The following is a 20,540-nucleotide window of genomic DNA, read 5'->3' on the forward strand; positions in this document are numbered from 1 at the left end:
CTTCTCAGAACCAACATAGTTGCTTGCCAGCAAGCTGTGGATGTAGTCAGAGAGAGAGATTCACTTTTGTTGACTTGGGTGGTTTAGATGCTGTGTTGATGTACATACTGATTCCTTCCCCACCTATTAATGAGACTGATGAGCTGGAAATATTCCTACTGCTAGAGAATAGATTATATGTCTGTTGTCTTCTGTTCCTGGATGTAACTCACTTCATTGCTGAAGGTATTTGAGATAAGCTGCACCCCATAAAACTTTCCAACTAAGTTTCACTGGAGTACTAGAAAACTCTTGTCCCTAGTGATCACTAATACATCAGTTTGTCAGAAACTAAAGCTTGTGCCTAATATTCCTGCTGACTATCTGGTAGGTGAAAATGAGGACCTGTGTTTTCTGTCAAGACCACCTTAAAAACCCCCAGATACTGACCTTTGTGTGGCAGGTGATTCTGTCCATGAAAGAGCTCATAGCTTTGACAGTTCAGCTGAGAGTTGGGATGAGTCTTTTTCTTATACAAGCTATTGGTGCACTGTAGGAAAGGACAACTGAATGTTAGAGCCCACCAAGGAGTAGACAGAACACAAGTATATCAAACCAGACTTTGCAGGGCACTGAGGATATTGCAGCCCTTTACTACACATCCCTAGTTTGTGTTCTCCAGAGCATCTTGACTGATACCTACCATGCAATAAGAAGAATGGAGAAAGTTCTTCCCCTGACTGCTAAGCTGCAGGGAATGAGTCCTTCCTTCTTGAACCTCACTGTTCAGACCAGAGCAGAGTCACACTGTGATGTTACATGCTGACTATCTGAAATCATATCTATTTTTCTTCAGTGTGGTTTATGGTGATTTCATTTTTTTTGTCCCTTACAGTCTGACCTCACAATGGAAAAAATATCTGCACTAGAAAACAGTAAGAACTCTGACTTGGAGAAGAAGGAGGGCAGGATAGATGATTTATTAAGAGTAAGTATTTCAAGTGGGACACACCTCTAAGCTGCTATTTAAAAACACTTAAAATGCATGTGGTAGCCAGGCTTTTCTGTTGTATGCTGTTTGGAAAACTAACACTTGCAAGGCAAATCAAATGCAGTCATCCCTTAATTACAAGAGAATTAGCTTGTAGATGTTGGGCCTGCTTGAATCCACAAGCACTGTAGCTGTGAGTGTGGCCTGTGGCCACTGGAGTTGCACAGGGATGGGTTCTGAAGCTGATCTTGGTCAACATCTTCATCAAGCACCTGGGTGAGGGCACAGAGGGACCCTCAGCAAGTGCCCTGCTGGCACCAAACTGGGAGGACTGGCTGATTCACCAGAGGCTGTGCTGCCAGTCAGCCAGATCTCAACCAGCTGGAGAGTTGGGCACAGAGGAACCTGCTGAGCTTCAACAAGGGCAAGGGCAGAGTCCTGCAGCTGAGGAGGAACAACCCCCTGCAGCAGGCCAGGCTAGGGGTGACCTGCTGGAGAGCAGCTCAAGGAGAGAGACCTGGCAGTGCTGGGGGATAATAAACTGACCATGAGCCAGCAACGTGCCCTCGTGGGCAAGAAGCCAATGGCAGCCTGGGGGCATCCAGCAGAGTGTGGGCAGCAGGGCCAGGGAGGTTCTGCTTCCCTTCTGCTCTGCCACATCTGCTGAGGCCTCATCTGGAGTCCTGTGTCCAGTTGTGGGCTCCCCAGCTGCAGAGGGATAGGGAAGTGCTGGAGAGAGGCCAGCACAGGGCCACCAAGATGCTCAGGGCACTGGAGCATCTTCCTGCTGAGGAAAGGCTGTGGGCCCTGGGGCTGTTTAGTCTGGAGAAGAGGAGACTGAGGGGGGATCTCATTCATATTGACCAATAGCTCAATGGTGGGTGTCAGGAGGTTGGGGCAGCACTTTTTTTCTGTTGTATCTGGTGACAGGACAAGAGGTGATGGGATGAAGCTGGAACACAAACAGTTCCATTTAAACATAAGGCCAAACTGTTTCAGTGTGAGATGAGGGAGCCCTGGCCCAGGCTGCCCAGGGAGGGTGTGGAGGCTCCTTCCTTGGAGCTCTTCAAGACCCACCTGGACACGTTCCTGTGTGACCTGATCTAGGTGGGATCTGCTTGTGCAGGGGGGTTGGAATGCATGAGCTCTAAAGGTCCCTTCCAACCCCCACACTCTGCTGTCTGGCTATACGGTGCAGAGTTATTGTAGCTCAGGTGTTTGTGTCCTCACCACATTTTGGCCTTTGTTTATGTCTTTTGCTTCTGAACCTGACATGTTCCTCTTCAGAATTATTCCCCTCTTGTAAGTACTGAGGAGCTGCCTCTGTGTTTTGCCTCTCAGTAGACTGGGAAGCTGTATTCTGAAGTGCTCATTCATGAGTCAGTGATACATATAGAGATGAGGAGAACATCTTTTGGTCAGCCTGAAAGAATAAAGCTTCTCTTAACTCATTAGCATTCTCCAGTAAAAGAGAAATACCTTCGCAATCAAGAGAACTTGGAATTGATTTCACTTTCATCAGCCAGAGAGGCATCACTCACAATGTGTTGAAAAGGCTTAGGAAACACATTAAAGGGAGAAGAGGGAAGGCTGTGTGTGTGTGTGTGTCTGGTCTCAGCCACCTAAAAGGGCTTGGATAGACATGCAGAGGCACTGTGGGTTTTCAGAACACAATCCATGGACCAGGAAATAGATCTTTTTGTAAGTGTTTTGTTTAATCGGAAGCCAGACTTGGTTGAAATGGAGGGGGATGGTTCAATTTAACTTCTCAATGCCAATGACTCCATGTAAAATCCTGCTGGATGCTGTGGTGGTGGTAGAAACAGCAACTGTTGCTGGGAGCAGTCAGTTGTAGCACTGATGATGGATGATAACTCTAATAAGCATTTCATTGAAAGTGCAAAAGGAATTACCCCCATCCTTTTCCTCTCCCGGTCTTATAGCTGAAGAGGGAGGATGGTCCAGGGATGACTAAGTTATTTTTGAGACTCAGGATCTGTGTCAAGGTCTTAATTGTTTTTCCTTTTGCTTGTGTTTAGTCTCTTTGTACCTTAATTCCTGTATGTGAAAGCCAGGATGATAGCACTGCCTTATTCTAGAGGGATATTAAGATCTGAGTGGGTTAAAACTTGAAGAGCTTGGCTTGGATATTTTGCTAAGGGGAAACCTAGTCTTATACCCTGCTGCTTTTTGCTTGCTTTAATCTGATGCCTAGAGCTAACTGGAGAAACCTCTCTCTAGTTGTTGCTTTGTTTGGCTCTTGGAATGGTTTAAAGTCAAAGGCTTTTCTCCTCTGTTCACTTTTAGGCCAACTGTGATTTGAGACGGCAGATAGATGAACAGCAAAAGATGCTGGAGAAGTACAAAGAGCGGTTGAATAGATGTGTAACAATGAGCAAGAAGCTTCTTATAGAGAAGGTAAGCAGGGGATTGATAACGGAAGAGTTAGTAAAGGTAACAACGTAATTTCTCTCTCATACTGATGACTGATCTTTCATGTATTTGTTGTGCCACAGCCTCTTCCCACCTGGACGAGTTCCTGTGTGCCCTACTCTAGGTGGTCCTGTTCTGGCTAGGGGGGTTGGACTGGATGAGCTTTCAAAGTCCCTTCCAACCCTTCAGATTCTGTGTGAAAAGTGGTTTTTCCACATCTCTGCAGTCACAGTTGACAACTTATCATCTTTTGAGCAGAGAAAAACTGCTCCCATGGTTTCGTGAGAACAGCCAACTGGAATTGTGTCCTGAGTTGATTATTTCTCTGCAAATAAGAACATAATCCTAAAAGTGTAATGGTTGAGGATGTGTTGGTTTGGTTGCTTTTCACAGTCTTAACAATGTTATCTCCCTTTCTTAAGTCTGAGCTCTAAATGCAGCAGTAGTTTTAGGAACTCATACACCTAAAGCAACATAATCCAGCTCTGGCAATACAGGAGCAGTATCCCATTGTGCTGTCTAATTGCCAGATATTTTCTGTGACCTGGACAAGTGATTACTTCCCTTCCTTCACTTGGCAAAGTTGGAGGTTGTTGCTTTGTCTAACACTCAACACATTAAAGACACTGGGGAAAGTGCCAGGTTGCTGTTTCCCAGCCTCCAGCCTGATGGTTAAACAATGTGAGGCTTTAATTGCTCTTTCACCTTTCGGCCAATTCCACCTATTGTTTCTGGGCATTGGGTGGGCAAAAGTACCAGGGTGCTGAGCAGTACATGCACTTTGTTTGAGCTGATTTGGTCACAGAACTGGTTGTTGTTTGTCTGAATGGGACTCCCCTTTCTGAGAGGGCTAGATGTTAGGTAGATTTGGCATTCAGAGAGGTGATGTAGAGCTCCAGAGAGGAGCTTTGCTGGTTGGCAGTGGTTGGACTTGATGATCTTAAAGGTCTTTTCCAACCAACAGGATTCAATCGATTCTATTTAGTCTTAAGTGGCTGAAACTTTGCTGCTCTCATCTCAGGCCTCTGACTCACCAGAAACACTCCTTGGCAGACACTATTACCAGTTTTTAGGGATGTTAGTGATCTAACTGAGATTGTGTCACTTCACAAAAGTGGCTGATAACTTTATCTTGCTCTGAAGTAGATCCAGAGTGTATTTTCTTCCTTCAGCTCCTGGTTGAATGAAGGGCTTGATCAGTCTGGAGTCTAGATAAGCTACTGATACAAAGGGATAGTTGTCATCCTACTGTTAGGCTGCTTTTAAGTGATGATAGAATGGATGAGCTGCCCAAACTGCTGTGGGGAAAGAAAGGTGAGACTGAAATGCCCCAAAGGAGGGAGTCGGATTACCTGATCAGATTCTCTTCAGCTGGATTTCAGATAAGAGACAATAGAAAGCCTTAGGAACTGACAGTGATTTCAAACCCAGCACAGCTCTTGGCTGTTAATTTATGGCTGTATATTTTGATGTGTGTGTTTCTCTTTGTTTTCAGTCAAAACAGGAGAAGATGGCCTGCAGAGATAAGAGCATGCAGGATCGATTGAGGCTAGGTCACTTCACCACGGTGCGACACGGGGCTTCTTTCACTGAGCAGTGGACAGATGGTTATGCCTTCCAGAACCTCATCAAGTGAGGGCCAAAACAGGCTTGTCTTGAAACTTCAGAGGCAGAAACAGAACATCTACAAGTTGTTTATGTGTGATGTCTTGCATGTAAAACTTGAGGATGGCCGTGAGTGATGCGTGAAAGGATCAGATAGGAGCTCAGCTCCTTGACAACGGGGGGGGGGGGGGGGAGGAGTTTGAGTTGGTGCTTGGGGTGCAGGGGTGAATTAAACTCTCATGTGCATCTCAAGTCAGTTGATGTTATTTGCATTTATTAGTCAAGGAAAGCTAATTAGCTTTTTCTTTTAAAGCAGAGAAGCTTAAAAGAGAAAATCCATACTATTTAACTATTTTGCCTCCTGGTAACAGGGATCACAGGGTCTGCAGAAACCTGGAAATGAAGATGAGAGACCCCTTTTATGCAAGATGTTAATGGAAATAGCCAGTCGATTCCCACCTGGCCTAGACCTTGAAGTAGGACATGGCAAATGAATTGCATTAGAAAATGTTATGTGGCAATCCTTTAAAATTATCTCACTTCTCTGTAGTCTGACAAAGGAGGTGCAGCTCTTGTTAGGCACAGATTAAGGACTTCATCATTCATCCTTAGTGCTTTAAGACATGGAAGAAATACTTCTGCAGTCTTTCCCTTCAGTCTCTTTTAAAGAGTGAATGAAGTATGCAAATGCTCAAATCATTTAGGCTTGAGATTTCAAGAGTGCTTTTATCACTGTAAAAATGTTTTAAGGTAGACTTTTCATCTCAGAGGACTGTCTGTTTTCTTAGTGAACTTGGGAATGGTGTCAGTTGTGTTTCAGAGGACTGAGGATAGTTCAACTGTACCCTTGAAGGATAAGGATACCTTCTCAGACAGTGCCAGGCTTCAGGAGTTACTTTTTTTAACAGTGAAGTCTTGAGAACAGAGCCTTCTAGGAAAAAGTGTGTGGAAAGTCAGTGATCCCTGGCTGGTTTTGGATATCCACTGCATGAATAAAGCCTTTCACTTACTGAAAGGTTTCTGGAAGGGGGAGGAGGCAGAAAAAGAATCACCTTATATGTAAAAACCAAAACACCTTTAAGAATCTTGAGTCATAATATTTGGCACATCCCCTTTTTCTTTCTGTACAAGCAGCTTTTGTTCCCAGTCTTCCAACCTTCTGATTGGAAATTCACTGCTGTTAACAACAAACAAGTTACACACAGCTGTCTGCTTGATTGGAGTGCTTTTATTTCTCCTCTCTTCATCGCAGACAACAAGAAAGGATAAATTCCCAACGAGAAGAAATAGAAAGACAAAGGAAAATGTTAGCAAAACGAAAGCCACCTGCAATGGGTCAGACCCCTCCAGCAAGCAACGAGCAAAAACAGCGCAAGAACAAGACCAACGGAGCAGAAAATGAAACGTAAGTTGCCTGCCTGCCTCTGTGCATCGTGTTCCAGCACAAAACATCATCTAGTGGGAAATGGAATGTTAGCTTTGCCTCTAGGCTTCACTGCATGCACAAATGGATGTTGTGCAATCAGCCTGGCATTCAGCAACAGCTGGCTGTGGTTCTAAATAGTTGGAGTAAAAGAAGGAACATTGCTGAGTCCAGGTTTTGGATGAGCTGAACTTCATTTTTCTTTCCTGAATGCAACAACTTCTTGAGTGGTTCTTGTTGAAAAGTGATCTGTCTTCTGTGTTGCAACTTCACAATGGCTTTTAGTATCACTGGTGCTTGCTTTTAAGAGGGGGAAAAAAAGCAGTTTGTATACATTTAAGAGCCTTTATTTCCATATTTCACTGTTTGGTGAAGCTTTCCAAACAGTTAACTGAAGGAAACAAGGTGCTGTCTATAGAGAACAGTGCCTTAAGCATTGACCTGGATCTCCAAACAGCCCTTCACACGTACCCAAGGCAGAGAAATGGAAAGGTAGTTGAAGTGCTGCTCTCTTCTCACAGAAGATTTGGTCATTTCTCCCTATCTCTTTACAAGTTAGTGATGCTTTAAGAGCCCTGATGTTCTTAGAGAGGAAAGCTGTGTTTCACAAGAAATGGAGAACATTATTGGTCTGGAATTCATTGTGAGTTGCATGTTAAATCAGACACTTTCCCTTCCACCACTTTCCTTCCCAGTCTTCACTTGATTGCTGCTGGCTAATAGCATCACTCTCAATTACACTTTTCATCTTGCACATCTTGTTAAATCTCCTGGCCGTGATTTGACCTCAGAGTTCCTGGAGTCTTTGGAATCCTTGGTCTTGGTCTTTAAAAGTACATGTGAAGCAAAAAATCTCTCTCTGCCTTTTGCAGTCAGAGCAGTGAATCTGATGTTCAGAGTGCTCTCAGCATCCAGGGTAGTGCCTGAACATCAGGTATGTTGCATTGGAGGGAACTGTGTGCATTCTTCAGATAAGTAGCTTGAATAGAGACATTTCCCTCTCATTCTGGCTTTGAAAGAACTAAATCAAGTTTTCAAGCAATCCTTTTCCATCACAGATTGGGTTTGGAGAAGGAAATGCAGTGTCTGTGAGTTCATTGTGATAACCTTTGTTTGAAGGGCCAGGATGAGAGTTTCCCCCATTTCTAGAAGGAGGTTTTCCCCCAGCAGACTGGTGCAGCTGAAATGTGAGTTCTTCAGAAGGTCTTTTTGTTTTACTTCTGGGTTTCTTGCTGCTTTATCATCCTTTGCTGATATATTTCCAGGCTTTTATCTTTGTGATTTCAAAGAGCTTCTTGTGGGATCCTTGATTAAAACACCTACTTTGCCAGTGGATGAATGTGGTTCATGTAGAGTCATTTAGCTTATGAAAACATTGGTTTTGCAAGTCAGCTGAAGCTTGTGCTGACTACTTAATGATTAGTTATCCTGTAAATGCATTTGGACTGAGGTGTATCAGGTATGAAATCTGATTTTTGGAGTGGTTATAGGGTTTTCTTTTCTAGTTGAATTCTTCCAGAGGTTCTTTTGAGGCAAATTGAATCTGTTTCTAAAAGTTGAATGAGAAGCAGCCAGCCAAATTCCTTCATTTGAATTTCTTAGTTCCTCTTTGTTTCATGCTTGTTGCTGTGCCTTAAAAAGGAGAGAGGAAGATCCCATGATGCTAATTGAAACTAGTTTCTAGTTTCAAATGGAAACAAAGTTTTTCATTGGGGAAGATTCATCTGCTGTGGTTTGTTGAGGTGGTTTAGGGCAAGTTGGGCAATCTTCAGCTGCATTAGAAGTAGTGGATTTCAAACATGTGACTGTGAATCAAGGCAATGTTCATCTCGGACATCCTCCCCCCTCCTTGACTTTTGTAGTGCTTGCTGCTAACAGCTATTTTGGGCAGTGTTAGCCTGGTGGTACTCATTACATCCCTTGCTTAATGAGCAGACTGTTGATATTTAGCCCTGGATTTCATTTGTGCACATGAATATGGGAGAAACTCGTTGCTGCTTCATTCAATTGTCTTTTTATTCTTTATACAGCAACACCAAGCAAAGACTTTATGAACTTTTGGGAGGGTCTTTTAAATAGGCTGAATCTAACTTCAGGCTGTTGGAGGAAGTGAATCAACATGCTTTTCTATCAACTGTGTGACCTGATCTAGGTGGGACCTGCTTTAGCAGAGGGGTTGGATTGGGTGATCTCTAAAAGTCCCTTCCAACCCCTACCATGCTGTGTTTCTATGATTTATGGTACCAGCTGTGGTTTGTGATGTATCTTGAAGTTTGTAATAAGCAATTCCTTATGGTCAAGATTGTTTCAAAGGGAACTTGTGGGTTATGCATTAAATTTATCAGCTAACAAACTGCTTTAACACTTCAGCTCTGTGGCCCTTCTGTATTAACAGCAGTGGAGCTAAGTTGGGGCATTTCAAGATGAGCATTTAATCAGCTGAATCCTCTTCAGTTTATTGTCCAGGGAGTCATGTTCCTGTGGACAGAGGACTTGGTCCTCTGTTGAAACCAGTTGTATTGATATTGTGGAGAAAATCTAGTGTGAGAAAATCTAGTGATTCATTGCTCTAACCTTCATGTTGTTGCATTTGACAAAGCAATGGGATGGGTCATTTGAGTGTTAAGACTGTACTTTGCCTTTGTTCTACATAGAATCATACACACATGCATAGCACACTGGCTATGAAAGACATTGTGAAACCACCCAGGATGGAAACTTTACACATCATTTGCCATCAATGAAATGGGAATTAACCCCCTGAAACAGGTACAAGTTCTGAGTCCCAGGGCATCACAGCTCTGCTTGCTATGGCCAGGTGTACAGAGTGAATAGATGGCTTGCGTTTTGCTGCCTCTATTACAAATTGCAAACACTAAAACAACCTTGAAATGGCAAAACAAGCTGTGGAACACTGATGCTTCAGTGTCCCATGTCTACATTATGGTTCAGCTTTGTTAAAAGCCAATTGCTAGCCTAAACAGATGTTATTGGGGACTTTGGATATGAAAGGAATCTGTTGCTTGAGGTTTATGGTATCTAAAAAGCTTCCTGTTGGGCTGTTGACATGCTCTGTGTGGTTGTCATTTCCACTGGTGATGTGTGTTGTGCAGGCAGTTCACTTGAGGATGTGTGTTGAAAGCCACTGCGCTGCCTCTGTCTCTGCAGGTTAACGTTAGCAGAGTACCACGAACAGGAGGAGATCTTCAAACTCCGACTAGGTCATCTTAAAAAGGTAAGAACCAAGTGCAGAAAAGCCTTTTGGGTAGGTTTATTGATACAATATTTTATGAACAACAGCATTTCTCTGTAGAGATCACTAGTTTGGTTGAGAATTGAGAAGGTTTTGGGGTTTAGGCATGAAAGGGATAGACAGATTTTTCTCCCAAGGTGCTGGTGTTCAGGAAAGGCGTTCTTTGCTTCAATAAATAGATTTCTGTGTCTTTACGCTTCTGATTTCATACAAGGAGTTCCACTGTTTTGATACATCTCATTCTGTCATGATGACTTGCCTAGTGCTGGGCTGTCTAATACAGGGCAACATGAAGGAATGGACCAAGGGAAGAAAACTCCAGGACACAACAAACTGCAGCTATCACTCACTTGACCATTTCTTTGCTATATCGAGTAACCATCAGTAGCAGTAACAAGCCAATCAAATCTCTTGGGCTTTTGGAAACTGATAATTTGTAGGTAGTTGTAATGCAGATTTGTTCTCCAGCAGATGGATTCCTGCAGGATCTGTACCTGCAAGTGGGGTTACATTTAGATAAGCTGTTGGGTACCTTTTCAAGTCATTGCAATAACCTATAAATAAGTTTTCTGGGCCACTTGAACAAATGAAATAGTGAAAAAATAACCCCAAACAGATGTTTTCTGCTACTTCTTGATTAGTTGTGATCTCTGCTAAGGCCAAAGAGTTTCCTTTCCCATACAAAACAAAGAGGAAGTGTGCAAATGCATTGCTGGAGTCCCTTTTCTCAGGTGGTGCCTGAGCTCTACACTTAGTCTTAACCTTGACACACAAGTTGAACCCAAGGCCTCAGAACCACTACTCGTTTTTTTTAGGGCAAGTTAATGCACACATGGAACCCTCTGGTGCTCTGCCTGTTGTTTTATTGACCTGTGAGTAAAGATAAGTGATACAGGCTGTTGCTTAGTTGCTGGCTGGGCTTGAAACCACAGCAGTATGCTAAAGGCATATCTGCTCCTCGGCTTCCTCATTGCTGGAGTGGATTAGCTGCAGGTCCATCTCTACTGGCATGTGGTGTGGCCACCCTGCAACAGAGGGGATCTGTTTGGAAACAGACCTGAAAGGAAAATGAAGTCATGTTCTGGGATTGTGGTATTGTCTGAAACTCTGCTTTATCTTTCTCCACTTTCGGAAACTGACTCATTCTTTAGGCCTAAAAATAGAACCAAGTTGAGAAGGGAAGGAACAAGAGGCACAAGACAAACGGGTAACTATGTCCCTTGAGTCGTCTCTACCAAATGGTACTGCTCAAGGTGCACATTCTAATTGAGGCTTACAACCCTGTCCACAACAAAGTGAAATCCGGTGTGTTGGAGGGCATTAGTGCTTCCAGCTCTACAAACATACTCTTCCACATGGCACTAAGCTATGCTCTGACCTGTTCTACCATTTACCTCCAGAAAGACCCATTGTTGTCTTTCCACATCCTTTTCAGCTGCTGCTGCCCCATCCCTATGTGGCATCATGACATCCCTCTTCCTTGCTCTTGGCCCAGCAGAGGCTGAGTTCCTACACAAACAGCTTCATAACCCTTAAATCAAGGAAAGGAGCAGCAGCAGAGCAACAAGGCTTCTTAATTACAGAAAAAGAAGGCATGGAGATGTATCTGCTCCTGGCTGTGTGTGTAGGTGTAAACAAAACTGTCCAGTCAGTTCTCATTCCTTTCACCTCCCACCTGACCCTTAGTTGACTTTGAGCATCTCTCTAATCTCCCAGACTTCTTTTTCAGGGACTTCTGTGGAATTCCCAAGTGGAATTCCCTTTTGCGTTTCCGTAAGTGAAGTGGAAATGCCACCTGTGCACTGTCTTACCCCAAGCTTGTGTTTTTCCCCTCATGCAGGAAGAAGCAGAGATCCAGGCAGAGTTGGAACGACTAGAGAGGGTTAGAAATCTACACATCAGGGAATTGAAAAGGATACACAATGAAGATAATTCACAGTAAGCAAGTGGGATTCAGCAACAAAAATGTCTAAACATTGTGTTATCTGTCCCTTTCAGCATGGGGAAACAAACTTTTGACTTTTCAGTTGGTGTTACAACTTAATGTATCACTTTTATGGGGGAGGGGGTTGCACAGCGATACAACCTGTAAGACAAAGGCTTCCAATTGCATATGATCAAACAGTATCAAATCTACCAGTTGTTAACACAGTCTTAATATGTTTCTATCATCCTATAGAAATGTTGCTCCTAACCTTTGCAATGGTTGGCATTTATTGAGCATTCTTTCTGTTCAATCTCCTTAAGCTGTGTCTTTCTCTCCCAGATTTAAAGACCATCCAACGCTAAATGATAGATATTTGTTGCTACATCTTCTGGGTAGAGGTGGCTTCAGTGAAGTATATAAGGTAAATTTGAAGTGGCAGGCTGGTGTAAACTGAATCTGCAGGGAAATGTGGCAGTAAGCAGCATTTCTACCCTTGTTTTTCTCAATGGTGTATGTGGTTGTGGAGGGGGGAAAAAGGGAGAGGACAAAGCACATGTTGCATCTGGCTTGCATTAGACAGCAGCCTTGAGATTTTTGAGGTTCTGTCTTTTGGCCTCAGAGGTCAGATTTGCTGCAAAATAAGGCACCAAGTCTGCAAGTTTGATAAGGTGGTGATGCAAACCAGTTGTTTCTTCACGTGCTACACAACAATACCTCAGATAGTTGGAGTATGGCATAGCAGGTCTGAACATCACTGTGGAGAAGAGGAAATAGCTCCTATAAGAAGAGCAAAACCTTAGTTTCCTGGGGATAAAAGGCCTTTTTTCCCCTTGTACCTTTATTTTACACTCAAAAGTATCAGACTGTGTATATGTGTGCAGTCTTGGGATTCCCTTGGAACTGAGGGTTACTCCTGTGTCAGCACTTTTGCATGGCCAAGACCTGTGATACTTTGGTACTTGCTGTTTGAGTTTTCTGTTTAAAGCCTTTCCAGTTCTTAAATATTCCCCATCTGTAGCCAGCAGTAGTGGATTCATGTTGAATTTGGCCACAATGAAATGAACTATGCCAATGCAAATATTGGAAACTTCATGGTGCCTGAAGATTTTGAAACAGTACAATAATAGATACCTAAACCAAGGAAAGGGGGGAGCTGGACTGCTCAGGTAGTGACAAAAACATGCATGTAAGCACTCTGAATTGCTCTTTAGAGGCTTTGCTGACTAAGTGGAAAGCTTTGGCTGCACAAATGAAAGTAAGAGGGTATGAATGCTTCATACCTGATTGAGCTGAAGAGTTGTAACTGTGTTAGTAAAACAAAGAGATGCTTAGCCTTTGCTCTCCAAGGTCTTGGCCAATGTGTTGAGCACAGAGCTTTGGAGATGGACACAGTTTAGCTCTGCTTACAAGAAGATTTTTGCTTCATCCTATAAATTATTAGCTGTTGTCACTCTCAGACAAGCTGAGAGATGTCTGCACTTGTCTAAGAGCACAGTTGCAATGATCTATTCTTTCAATGCTGCCTAAATAACAAGGGGAAAAAAATATGGCACAAGATTTATGCAGTTCTACCATTGGATTCTCCAGCTTCCAACTGAGCTGAAATGACCTCCAAGATGGAGAGTTGAGCTACCAATCAGAGAATCCGAAGGGTTGGAAGGGACCTGGAAAGCTCATCCAGTGCAACGCCCCTGCCAGAGCAGCACCACCTAGAGTAGGGCACACAGGAACCCATCCAGCTGGGCTTGGGATGTCTCCAGAGAAGGAGACTCCACAGCCCATCTGGGCAGCCCCTTCCAGTGCTCCCTCACCTCAACAGGGAAGAAATTCTGCCTTGTGTTGCTTTGGAACCTCTTCTGTTCCAGCTTGTACCCATTGCCCCTTGTCCTATCATTGGCCATCACTGAGCACAGCCTGGCTCCAGCCTCCTCACACCCACCCTTGATGTGTTTGAACATGAATGAGGTCACCCCTCAGGCTCCTCTTCTCCAAGCTGCAGAGCCCCAGCTCCCTCAGCCTTTCAGCACAAGGGAGATGCTCCACTCCCTTCAGCATCTCTGTGGCCCTGCACTGAACTCTCTCCAGCAGCTCCCTGTCCTTCTGGAACTGAGAGGCCCAGCACTGGACACAATATTCCAGGTGCAGCCTCAGGAGGGCAGAGCAGAGGGGGAGCAGAACCTCTCTGCACCTCCTGCCCACAGCCCTTCTAATCCAGCCCAGGATGCTGTTGGCCTTGTTGGCCACGAGGCCACGTTGCTGGCTCCTGCTCATCCTGCTGCCCACCAGCACCCCCAGCTCCCTTTCCCCTCGCCTGCTCTCTAATAGTTCATTCCCCACACCTTGGAGATGGAGAGTTACATTTTGGGTGGGTTTTTTGTTCAACTGAGTGTAGAAAATGTGCTCAGTGCTTTGTGGGAGTTGTGACAGTGTCTCTCAATGTGATTAACTGTCTATACCTTGATCATTTGGCCTTTCTGATCCCATTGTAGCTATGGTGATAAAATATCAGGGTAAGGGTTAACAACAGAGCCTGTGGGGGGAAGGTAGGATCAAAGCACAAGGATATTGAATTGTTTTCAGAGTTGCTTGGTTTCATTAGGGAAACTAATTACATCAGAATGTGGCTTTGCTCCTTGCTCAATATGTTAATACTTCTTTCCTGGGTGAGGGATGTTTGTTTGTTAGTTTAGTCTGCTCTTACACTGCTAACTTGGAAATTGTGATTCCTACTGACTTATTTTTTCAACTCCTCTCTCTCCAGGCATTCGATTTAACGGAACAGAGATATGTAGCTGTGAAAATACACCAGTTAAATAAAAACTGGAGGGATGAGAAGAAAGAAAACTATCACAAGTAAGTAAGGCTGGAAAAGAGCCACCCATGGTTTTAAACTCCAGGGTCTAGTTGGAGGTCTGTGTCTAGTGGAGTCCCTCAGGGGTCAATGCTGGGACTGGGGCTGGTTAATCTATTCATTGACCTTGCTGAGGGAACAGAGGCACTGTCAGCACATTTGCTGATGATACTGAATTGGGGGCAGTGGCTGACACCCCAGAGACTGTGCTGTCATTCAACCAGCCCTGGACAGGCTGGAGGGTTGGGCAGGGAGACATCCAATGACATTCACCAAGGGTAAGTGTAGAGTCTTGCATCTGGGAAAGAACAACCACATGCAGCAGCACAGGCTGGGGAATGAACTGTTAGAGAGCAGGCTAGGGGAAAGGGAGCTGGGGGTGCTGGTGGGCAGCAGGATGAGCAGGAGCCAGCAACGTGGCCTCATGGCCAACAAGGCCAATGGCATCCTGGGCTGGATTAGAAGGGCTGTGGGCAGGAGGTGCAGAGAGGTTCTGCTCCCCCTCTGCTCTGCCCTCCTGAGGCTGCACCTGGAATATTGTGTCCAGTGCTGGGCCCCTCAGTTCCAGAAGGACAGGGAGCTGCTGGAGAGAGTTCAGTGCAGGGCCACAGAGATGCTGAAGGGAGTGGAGCATCTCCCTTGTGCTGAAAGGCTGAGGGAGCTGGGGCTCTGCATCTTGGAGAAGAGGAGCCTGAGGGGTGACCTCATTCATGTTACAAACACATCAAGGGTGGGTGTGAGGAGACTGGAGCCAGGCTGTGCTCAGTGATGGCCAATGATAGGACAAGGGGCAATGGGTACAAGCTGGAACAGAAGAGGTTCCAAAGCAACACAAGGCAGAATTTCTTCCCTTTTGAGGTGAGGGAGCACTGGAAGGGGCTGCCCAGATGGGCTGTGGAGTCTCCTTCTCTGGAGACATCCCAAGCCCAGCTGGATGGGTTCCTGTGTGCCCTACTCTAGGTGGTGCTGCTCTGGCAGGGGCGTTGCACTGGATGAGCTTTCCAGGTGCCTTCCAGCCCTCAAGACTCTGTGTTTGTGTGTGATTAGAAGTGTTTTAAATGTGCACACACACAGAGTTTTGTGTAAACGTGACAGCACATGGTTTTGAAGCACCAGCTTCTTCCATGAATGACTTCTCCTCTCTGCTCTGGTAGGGACCAATTATTGGTGCCCATCTGCCAGGTCCACACTTGCATTGTGCTCCTTGAAAGCCTTCCCCTTCCATTTGCTTCCTAGAATACTTACCCACATCCCTTATCAAATGGGAAAGGGTTATGTCATGGCCTAGAAGGGAGGTACAGGAAGACCTTTGGTGCTGCTAACACTTGCTCCCTGATGCTCTGGGTAAGATAAGCTCTGCAGAATGGCAGCAAAGCCTGCTTGACACAGCTTCGGAGATAAAGCTGAGAGCTTCTTTCTTCAAGTCATTGGGGACAAACTAAGCTGCATTTGAAGATGGGCAGCTGGACTGTTGAGCATGATGGAACTGTTGTAGAACATGCTGATTTGGTGTCTTCTGCTGTCTTGGATCCCTTAAGGATTTATTATGAGGTTCTTTTGGTTGTCAAGAACTGTTCCTCGTTTGCTTGCCTGAAGGTGTCTGAATCAAGTGCATGGCCTTACTTGATGTTGATTTGCTATGTGGTATGTCTTGGTTTGCTATTTGCTAAACAAGTGACTAATGTTCAGGCTTCTCTGTTTGCAGACATGCATGTAGAGAGTACAGAATTCACAAAGAACTGGATCATCCTCGAATAGTTAAGCTATACGACTACTTTTCGCTGGATACTGACTCGTAAGTTACCTTCCTGTGTCCTTTTCACTCCATTTGACCTCTGCACTGCAAAATATTTAGTCTCTAAAACTTGCCAGAAGAGTCCAGAGAGTGTTTCCACCAGTGTTAGAGACTGCACCTCAGAGATAGCTGAGGCATTTTCCACATACATTGCTTTTCTAGAGGCATTAGCTCACAAAGCAGCGATGTTATGTTTGACTAGTAAGTTCTACCCTTTGTTGGCCCCAGCTGATATGGCTTCTGGATTTAACACTTAATGGGGCATTTTTGTACAATTAAGCAAGCTCCTGGTAGCTTAGAAAGGGGTTAATAGATTGGAAGACTCTTTAATAGACTGAGCCTTACAGACAAACATTAACAAAGTCTTTTGGTTTCTATTGGTTGCCTTAATAACAACACCAACTGGGGGTTTTTTTTGCCTTCAGGTTTTGTACAGTGTTAGAATACTGTGAGGGAAATGATCTGGATTTCTACCTGAAACAGCACAAGTTAATGTCTGAGAAAGAAGCACGATCCATCATCATGCAGATTGTGAATGCTTTAAAATACCTAAATGAAATCAAACCTCCCATCATCCACTATGACCTTAAACCAGGTATGTTGTGCTGCTAGCTGAAATGTTTCAGGATGTTTAACTAAAGGCTTTAGAAATAACATGGGGAAGTTTTGATCTGACAGCAAAAAAAGAGGAGACAGGGTAGTGTGGGAGAACTTTAACATGCAACAGGAATCAAAACCTCCCCCAAAATGCATAGAACATGCTGTGCAATGGGTATCGTCTCCTAGAATTGCAACATCAAACAAGGAAGTAGCATTCCAAACCAAGTTGAGAAGAAGCCCTTGAAGCACCAAGTTGTCTGTGTGTGGTTTCTGTGCCTGTATTCTGCTGTTGAGAGCTTCTGTTATTGCTTCATCAAGGTTCCCATGATTATTACTGGGTTTTATGTTCTCATTCTTCTGGATTCTTCTTCCTTCCCTTGATTAACTGGCTGCAAATTTGGTGGCTGAAGTTAACTTTGGAAGTGTTTATTGTTTCATATCACTTGACAGCTCACAAAGCTGTGGACTTGGAGTCAAACTGCTCAAGCCTGCCTTTGAATTCAGTAGCATCTGCCATGTAGAAGCTCCTCTCCAAACATTGCTGCACATTTCCCTTGAGTTGCTGCAGATTCTTCCCTTTAATTGGACAGAGTCAGGAGGTTGGGGTGGGAAATGGAAGTGCTATCTTTTAGGGTGACTTGTGTTGCCTACAGAGCCTTTTTCTTCCCCCTTAGTGCAGTAAAATTCAGCCACCTCCTTGTACAGTTATCCCTGGCCTGTCCCCCTGTACTGGTGGTACTTCATCAGCATTGTGCAACTGCTATGTGATGTGGTTTATTGCATCAGCATGACGAATCTGCACAGGAGGTGGTGCTGTTGCTCTAGTTCTAGGGACCCTGTTTGGGTTTTTTCTCCCCTCAGCTGTTCTGTTGTCTGAGCATGCTGCAGAGCTCTGCCTACACTTGGCTGAGCTGTGATTCATCCACTGCCATCACACACCATTCTGCTGCTTTATTGTAAGCTTGGAGGAAAGGAAAAAAAACCCAACGATGATGTGATTTCTTGATCCTTGATGGGTTTGTAAAAGACTTTTGCCTAAGCAGTCATTGTCCTTTTTGAGCTTAGAATGTCACTGAGGATCACTGCCAGGAAGGAGAGTTTTTTGACTTACTGAGAGGAGAGGGCAAGTCAGGACTTCTGAGCAGAATGACTCATAACTGTGGATGTGTACTTCTCTCCTTAATACTCCTTTTTGACCTGCTCTTCCAACTGACTCTTTGGGAGGAGTCAAAACATCAAGCTAATAGGGATCAGAATCTGGAGGCTCCAAGTCATGTCAGGCCACTGCATCATTCAAAGATGGGCAGATCAATAATAGCAATTGGTGGGAGCTGAGTTGTCTCTGGATATTGAGTGTTCAGACATCTACTCCAGGCTGCTGCAGCTCACTGTTGCAGGTTCCTTGTCCTCTTGTGCAGAGTGACAAGAGTTCAATGCAATTTGATTCTCATGGGGTTTTTTTTTGCCTTACTAGATGTGTTTTATCCTGAGGGATAGTTTCTTTCCTCTGTCTAGGTAACATCCTTCTAGTCAATGGTACTGCATGTGGAGAGATAAAAATCACAGACTTTGGCCTTTCCAAAATCATGGATGATGACAGCTACAACTCTGTTGATGGCATGGAACTGACATCTCAGGGGGCTGGTACTTACTGGTAAGCATCACCCTGGGGCACTTGCAAGTTACACATCAAAAAAGAAGAGTTTATAAACAGCTTTGGCTCTGTGTTACCTCTGTATGTGCTGCCATTGTCTGTGACGGCTTGAAACCCTGGAAACTGCTCTTGCTGTCACACAACTCCTTTGGACTGGCAGCTTTTTGCTTTTCACTGGGTTTAGTGTTTTATACCTTTGCAAGCTGTCTCTTATTTAAAGGGCTTGGTGGAAAACTTCATATGCTTCTGAGACAGCAAGCTCTGGAGTGGAGCTTGGCTGCTGTTTCCCAGTCCACAATGGCGCTGTCTGACAGTTTAAGCAAGGATGAGGGAAATCCAATATCTATTCTGAAACTCAGGTACATCAGGGAGGTGGAAAGTGTATTTCACTCAAATGAGGAGGTGAAAATCCACAGTCACCTCTTATAAAAGCTGTAAATCTCAGTTCTGTCTATAGCCAGAGCTTCACCTTGAAGTGTCACCTTCAAGATGTTTGCAGCAATACTTTCTCCTCACTGAATCACCAGTGGATGAGAGCAAAAACCTTTAGTGAGTACCACTGAGTGACTCTTGGATCCAAGCTGCAGTTGTATAGGAACATTTGTTACCTTTACAGTTTTGGTTCTGTTCTCAGAAATGAAACTGTAGCTGTAGTTTGAGGAGGGTTGAATGTCTCTAATGAGGATGTGGCATCTGGAGGGATGTATTTCTAGCAACATGTCTTTTTAGCTTTGTGTTTCTATTGTGGAATTGTTGGTGAAACCCTTTTTAACAAGAAATACCAGTTCTGAAGAGAAAAGAAGATGAGATTTGTTTTATGTGCTCTGCTGTAAACAAACTGCCTATGTTGACTAGCTCAGAGCATGAGTGTTTGGAGAGTCTGTGGCATCACCGTTCCCAGAAAGATGATGCATTTGGTGATCTTGGCCCAGAGATGCACAGGAATGAAACTGGGTCACTCCATTCCCAAGCCAATATCTGATCACAGAAGCTGTTTCTTTCCTTTCTAAAGAAAATGAGATGAGGTTATTTTGTTCATAACCTGTTGTCACTTCCTTCTCACCAGGTATTTGCCACCAGAATGTTTTGTGGTTGGGAAAGAACCTCCAAAGATTTCAAATAAAGTCGATGTGTGGTCAGTGGGAGTCATCTTCTATCAGTGTCTCTATGGCAGAAAGGTAAGAAGACATTTCACTCCTTTCTTGATGGTGATTCCTAAACCTCTCGGAGGCAGCCATTGCTTCCTTCTCCTCTGAAGGCTTTAAAGTTGCTTCCACCTTGTCTCTTTGCCATCAGTTTCAAGGCAGAGGCCATGCTAATGAAGTGAGGAGATGCACTAGGTTGTGTTTTGCTCTACATGACCCTTTCTTCAGAAGAAATCTTCTGCAGAACATCTTTTTTTCCACTGGATGTGTTCATACTTGTCGTGGTTTAGGCCCATCAGGGAACAAAGGCCACGATTAGCCTCGAGTACCGAAGAGGCTGAGGATTGCTCGAGGGCAGGGAGGGCTTAATTGCCGCTTAAGGTTCAGGACAAAACAGACCAGGCTACTCGGTTTTGGGGAAGAAAACAGAAAATAATTTAATGCAAAATCAACCAAAACATAACCAAAATGAAACAACCCAGAGTAATACATCAATGGAGAGTCCAACCAGCCTTTTTAAGAACACCTTCTTGCCACCCCTCCCCTCTTCCCGGGTTCAGAGCCCTGATCCCGGTGTTTTTACCTTGCCCCCCCCCGAACGGTTCGGGGGGGCAGGCAGTGGGGGGTTCAGTCAGTCGGTTTCCGAGAGCTTCTGCCGTTTGTCCCTCCTCAGGACGGGTGAACTCCATGCCAGTCCTCCCTGCAAGTCCGTGGGGTAACTCACAAGCATGGCAGACTTGCACGGGCTGCTCCGATGCCCACTTATTCCAAAGGCTGCAGCTCCTCTCTGCCTCTCGTGTGGGGCTGCTCTGCGGCGCGCAGGCTCTCCAGCACGGCCTGGGCCATGGCCATCTCCCCACACAGTCCCCCGCCCGTCCGGGCTC

The 20,540-nt window shown here is 44.7% G+C and overlaps 1 protein-coding gene across 6 annotated transcripts in view; it reads left to right on the forward strand.

Moving 5' to 3' along the window:
* LOC104552654 (serine/threonine-protein kinase tousled-like 2) overlaps positions 1 to 20,540 on the forward strand; it is a 46,989-nt gene that overhangs the window by 21,609 nt on the left and 4,840 nt on the right. For all 6 annotated transcript variants that reach the window (XM_062016656.1, XM_062016660.1, XM_062016661.1 and 3 more), the window contains 12 exons: positions 875 to 967; positions 3,278 to 3,388; positions 4,899 to 5,035; positions 6,261 to 6,413; positions 9,600 to 9,666; positions 11,525 to 11,622; positions 11,951 to 12,032; positions 14,373 to 14,464; positions 16,168 to 16,257; positions 16,683 to 16,852; positions 18,373 to 18,511; positions 19,578 to 19,689. In XM_062016656.1, the coding sequence (XP_061872640.1) occupies positions 875 to 967; positions 3,278 to 3,388; positions 4,899 to 5,035; positions 6,261 to 6,413; positions 9,600 to 9,666; positions 11,525 to 11,622; positions 11,951 to 12,032; positions 14,373 to 14,464; positions 16,168 to 16,257; positions 16,683 to 16,852; positions 18,373 to 18,511; positions 19,578 to 19,689 (1,344 nt within the window). The remainder of the gene's footprint in view (positions 1 to 874; positions 968 to 3,277; positions 3,389 to 4,898; positions 5,036 to 6,260; positions 6,414 to 9,599; positions 9,667 to 11,524; positions 11,623 to 11,950; positions 12,033 to 14,372; positions 14,465 to 16,167; positions 16,258 to 16,682; positions 16,853 to 18,372; positions 18,512 to 19,577; positions 19,690 to 20,540) is intronic.

The sequence above is a fragment of the Colius striatus genome, chromosome W, assembly GCF_028858725.1.
Source record: "Colius striatus isolate bColStr4 chromosome W, bColStr4.1.hap1, whole genome shotgun sequence".
Taxonomy (NCBI): Eukaryota; Metazoa; Chordata; class Aves; order Coliiformes; family Coliidae; genus Colius; species Colius striatus.